This window comes from Eimeria necatrix, genomic scaffold (genome assembly GCF_000499385.1).
Source record: "Eimeria necatrix Houghton genomic scaffold, Enh_scaff1585, whole genome shotgun sequence".
Lineage (NCBI taxonomy): Eukaryota > Apicomplexa > Conoidasida > Eucoccidiorida > Eimeriidae > Eimeria > Eimeria necatrix.
The window spans coordinates 1-5,372 of NW_013652286.1; the positions used below are offsets into that span (position 1 = coordinate 1).

The window sequence follows — 5,372 nt, forward strand, 5'->3', positions numbered from 1 at the left end:
GAGTTGGCCGGTGCATGCTGCGTGTTGATCTCGACGGGAGCTTGTCCGCCACTCCTGTTTGTTCCGCAGCGACCCGAAGAAGAACTGAAATCCCATGTGGAGCAAGGTGTCGGTTCTCCCAAGGCTACGTGTCGTTTTGTCTTGTCCCGCTAACTAGGCTCCCATGCAACTACGCAGAGTGCACTCCGCCAACACACAGCATAGAAGCTGCCGCTTACCGCTGGTGGGCAGTGTGCTGTTCCAACAATGAAGCGTGCGTAGGAGGCGAATGCCGCAGCTGAGGAAGGTACTCCATATTACCTCCAGACTCGTTATACCACCTCGAGAAACGGTAGACTTCATAAATAATTCTTTTTATTGTAGATGCAAAGTATACTATTTGTCCAAGGGGCCAAACTAGTGTGCCAGCATGCAACGCCTCATCATCACGTTTCCCTTTCTCTATCACCAAATCAGCGAATGATTGACAGGCGCTACAGTGGAAGCACAGTTTGTCATTGAAAAGAGCTGAAGCTGCAAACATAGGTTGTCATTGAAAAGAGCTGAAGCTGCAAACATATGTAACTCAGAACCCTAGAAAATGCAGTATGCATGTAGTGCTTCACGGAGTTGCGATTAACCTGTTGGGCACAAGTGGAAGAAGCCTGAGGAGCGATGGTTTGAAAAAGCACGGAAAAGTTTCCAGGTCGAAATATGTGCTATGCCCCAACAATGCACAAAAAATCAAACAGAGTACGGCGCAGGTTGCACTTTCCAGCTGGTAGGACGAGCATCAGAATAAAGTCGCGATGCCGAATGTCACACTGGCAAGAGCAACGAAACTTGGAGCTGCTATCAATGCGGAGCCTGTGAGGGAAGATATGATCCTGTCCCATTGCTCCTGCCTGCAAATCACCCGCAATGCCGTACACAAGATTCATTCCAACTCACAGCAATGCAGGTCTTGTGGGTAGCACAGCGATGCATGAAGTATGTTGTTACTTACGTGAATGGAGCAGAATTGCCATCTCCAAAAGCAGCAGGCATCGTTTTGCAAATCAACGCGTAACCGTTTTTTGTAGTTTCAGGTGTAGTTTCAGGTGACCGCATATCAGTACCTGCAGTGGAGGTAGTCGTTTGAGTGCAAGTGACGACTCGGCAGTCTGCAGTGGCATTGGATAAAGGGTTGTAGAGGGCTACAAAAGAAACGTTGTCTTGATTTTTGTAGAGTGTTTCGTTGCCAGTCTTTGATGGCGGCAGTCCAGGGAAGTTTTTGTAGGCTGCCTTCCAGTAATCAACTGTTTCCTTGCAATTCGGTTCCGTGTCATCTAAGGCCTTGAAAGCATACGTTCCGTCTTCAAACGGTTTCGTTGCGATTGCTTCAGTCACTGGTGTTGTTTCTTGAGTCTGAGCAAAGCAAGAAGGTAACTTCGTAGGGCGGACAATGCTCTTGGTCATGGTTTGGGTAGTATTTGGTGTCGCTTACTGGAATCAAGTATTCGCAGACTTTTTTCCAGTCGTTGTCATCCTGTAGCTCTGCTCCTTGTGGGTCGTTCAATTTTGCATCATTTGTAGCCTCTGCGAAGTTGGGCAGCCCAACTGCCTGACGTGCAGTGTTAACCTCGCTGAGGCACACGGGGCTTTGCCCTGCAGCAGTGGGAGTCAGATGCATTTGCACTTTGTGACGTTTCAGCGGAAGCTAGTCCTTGCAATTGGACTGGACAGTGCACAGCGTAGTAGGGCTCACTTGGAGGAATAGCGCAGCAGAGCTCACCGTCAGGAGTTGTCTGGGATCCTGTCGCTATGCTACTGAACGGAAGCTGGCCTGAGCTTCACTACGGAGTGAACAGCGGCCTGAATGTTTACTACTTACCGATAGATGCTTTGTACTTGATTGTTTGTCCATTTCCTTCCGAGCGACCTAGGGTGGAGGCGCTCAGCACCAAGAACAGAGTGCTGAGAAGTGATGCTGGGTAGCAATGAAACATCTTTGACGAGTGACCCTTAAAAGTCACGGCTGCGAAAAAGCTAAAAAAAGAATTTGAAAATGCAAAGATTTCAGCAAAGGCGGTGCACAAGGAAGTTACACTGGGAGCCAACGTTTCGTTTCGTGTTGCCATCCATTCCTCTGGAGATCCGTTGGTGAGCGGTGGCCATGGCCGTGTAGTGGAGAAGGCGCAGCATTGAGCTCTAGATCTGTGCCTGTAAATCTGCACCACCTGAAATTCAATCAAATTAACTGTGGAAGGACAGAACGTTTTGGAAATGTCGGCTGGAATGAGTGTGAATGAGGGATTTAAAAAAAGTCGCCCCACTAAATTTTTGCAGTCCCCTGAGTAGTAGAGCACTAGATTCTCTTGTGAGGGCCAGTCGCACGCACCTCTGTGCATGTTGTATTCCACAGGCGAAATATAATCTATATACATCTTTTTATACGATGTGCAGAATTTTTGAACACGAAATGGCAAATGAATTACAGGCTTCAAGGTGCTTCTTCACCTCGACTAGAGCTGGATCGAAACTTGTGTCTGATACTGCGAGGCAGGCCGGAAACGCCAGATTCTTATATGCCTGGTGTAAGTGGTCTAACTAACAGAAATTTCTAATATGAAAGAGAACTCAAACACTTGAATCAGCAAGGTGTCGTTTTCCGTGTTTTTTCAGTCTGTTGTGGCCTTTCCTGGTAGCAGCGAGCGGCGTTCCACTGCAGCTGCACAAATGGCCTCCTGCCGACACCACGCAGCATAATACAGCTAATAATAACTCCTGGTATTCATTGGGCTTCTTTACAGTTCCAATGACGAAGTGTGAGCAGAAGGCACACGCTGCCGGTGACCCGGCAGAGGCAGTCTAATGTGCTTCCAAGCTCATTCTAATATCATTCGAGGCACCAGACATATCACAAGCAACTTTATTCTATTAATGAGTTTACCTTTTCGGCAAGACCGCATACTAATGTGCCACCTAATAACTGGGCGTTACTACCTTCCTTCTCCCTGTGGCGAAACAAGCGAACGGTCGGCTGCTGCTGCAGAAGCAGGCATAATGTGTCGGAGCCGAAGCTAAAAGAAACAGCTTTTCATGACTACAGAAGATACAATGGGCAAAAAGGCTTGCATGGCGCAGAGTTGCGATTAAATTGTGGCTCAGAAGCGCGGGAAGCCCTCGAAGTGGTGGTTTGGAAAAGTGCGAAAAGCCTTTTCGCTCGAGAGGTTTGCCATGTCTCATGACTGCACACTGAACCAGGAAGAGCGCGATGCAGGTCGTGCTTTCCAACTGGTAGGACGAGCATCAGAATAAAGTCGTAATGCCGAATGCCACAATGGCAAGAGCAACAAAGCTTGGAACTGCTATCGATGCGGAGCCTGTGAGAGAAGATACGATCCTGTCCCACTGCTCCTGCCTGCAAATCACCCGCAATCCCGTAGACAATATTTAATCAACTCACAGCAATGAAGGCGTTATGGGCAACACTGCGACGCAAGGGCCAGAGTGCTGCTTACGTGAATAAAGCAGAGCCGTCACTTCCAAAAGCAGCAGGCATCGTCTTGCAAATCAACGCATAACCATTTTTTGTGTTGCCGCCTGCTGCATAAGTTGTTTCATCATCTGTACCAGAGGTAGTCGTTTGAGTGCAAGTGACGACTCGGCAGTCTGCAGTGGCATTGGATGAAGGGTTGTAGAGGGCTACAAAAGAAACGTTGTCTTGAACTTTGTAGAGTGTTTCGCCTTCAGTCTTTGGTGGCGGAAGGCCAGTGAAGTTTTTGAAGGCTGCCTTCCAGTAATCAACTGTTTCCTTGCAGTCAGGCTTCGCAGCAGTTAGGGACTTGAAAGCATATGTTCCGTCTTGAAAAGGACTCGCTGCACTTGGCTCAGCCATTGTTTCCGTTCCTTGCGTCTGAGCAAAGGAAAAAGATGTTACAGTGCAGGATAACATTTGTAGACATGATATTGTTAGTATTCTGTCCCGCTTACCGGAATCAAATGTGTGCAAACCTTTTTCCACTCGCTGCTCTCCTGTAGCTCTTCTCCGTCTGGAGCAGTTAACGTATTGCCGCCCGAAGCTGTTGCGAAGTTGGGCAGCCCAGCCGCCTCACGCGCAGCGTTGATCTCGCTAAGGCACTCAACGTCGCTCCCTGCAGCAATTGCATTCAGACACACCTGTATTTTGTGATGTTTCAGCAAACGCTGCTTTTTGAAATGTAGAGCGGCTAGGAATAGCATTGCGGAACGCGCTTGCCGGAGTTGATGAGTTGACTGTGACCCTATCTCCGTGACACTGAAAGGAGGATGGCCTGATAGTGTCACATTGATGTGAACAACTGGGCAGAGGCTACTACTTACCTAGAGTTGCAGTGTACTTGATCGTTGGTCCAGTTCCTGATGAAGTGCCTAGAGTTGAGGAGCCCAGCACCAAGAACAAAGTGCTGAGAAGCAATTGTAGGCTCCAATGAAACATCTTCGAGTAACCTTTAAAAATCACGGTCGCAAAAAAATTTTAAAAAGAAATGTGAAAAGGAAGGCTGTGAGCGAAGGCAGTGCACAAAGGCGCAATACAGGGGGCCAGTGGTTTGTTTCCTGCTGCCGATAATGCCGGTTTGCGAGATCCGTTGGTGAGCAGCGGCCGCGCAGTGGGGAACCGCAACACCGAACCCTAGATCTGTGCTCACAGAGCTGCAACACTTGAAATTCATTCAAATTGTCAATTTAAAAACATAATATTTTCGGAAATATTGGGCCTATTGGATGTGAATGAGTGTTGATCTTTGCAGTCGCTTGAGCACTAGATCCTGACGAAAAGGCGAAGCGCATCCGTGTCTGCGCATGCGCTATTCTGTCGGCAAAATCTGATCTGTAGAGCTTCATCTTAGATGAAGCTCTACAAAAATTAGATTTCGCCTTTCAAACACAAAATGATAGTTGAGCTGCAAGTTTCTTGGCATTTCTCTGTCTCCACAGGCGGTTGTTCACAACCCTTCCTCGCTCCGCGGGGAGGCAGGCTGGGAGTGTCTAATCCCTAGTCGACTGAAATAACAGGCCTATCCAAACGAAATGTCGAATATGCAGTGGAAATGGAGCTTTAGACGTGGCAATTTGTCAGTGTCCCTGCCTTGAGTCTGCCTTGCCTTCCCCCGGTAATAGCAAGCGCGGTTTCTTTAAGCTTGAGCAAAGCGGCTTCTTCCAACACCACAATACAGCCAAAAAGCTAATACGAATGTCTCGTATTTAATGGGCTTCTCAAAAGCTTCAATAACGATGGGTGTGTAGTTGGAGGAATCTGTTCCCTTCACGGCAGAGGCAGACAAAAGTAACTCCAAGCCAGTTATAATCCCACTAGAAGCATCAAACGCAACACAAATAATTATATTATATTGGCCATTTTACAAATTTGG

The 5,372-nt window shown here is 47.8% G+C and overlaps 2 protein-coding genes across 2 annotated transcripts; both read right to left on the reverse strand.

The window, feature by feature from the left end:
* Positions 1-772: 772 nt before the first annotated feature.
* On the reverse strand, positions 773-1,967 carry ENH_00017630 (SAG family member; the record flags this gene model as incomplete). The annotated part of the gene is made up of 4 exons (XM_013579281.1): positions 773-884; positions 986-1,386; positions 1,466-1,626; positions 1,853-1,967. 4 exons carry the CDS (start codon positions 1,965-1,967, stop codon positions 773-775), a joined length of 789 nt encoding a protein of 262 aa, XP_013434735.1.
* A 1,303-nt stretch (positions 1,968-3,270) lies between these two features.
* On the reverse strand, positions 3,271-4,438 carry ENH_00017640 (SAG family member; the record flags this gene model as incomplete). Its single annotated transcript, XM_013579282.1, has 4 exons — positions 3,271-3,382; positions 3,483-3,877; positions 3,955-4,115; positions 4,324-4,438. The coding sequence occupies 4 exons, from the start codon at positions 4,436-4,438 to the stop codon at positions 3,271-3,273; spliced, it is 783 nt and encodes a 260-aa protein (XP_013434736.1).
* Between the last annotated feature and the right edge of the window lie 934 nt (positions 4,439-5,372).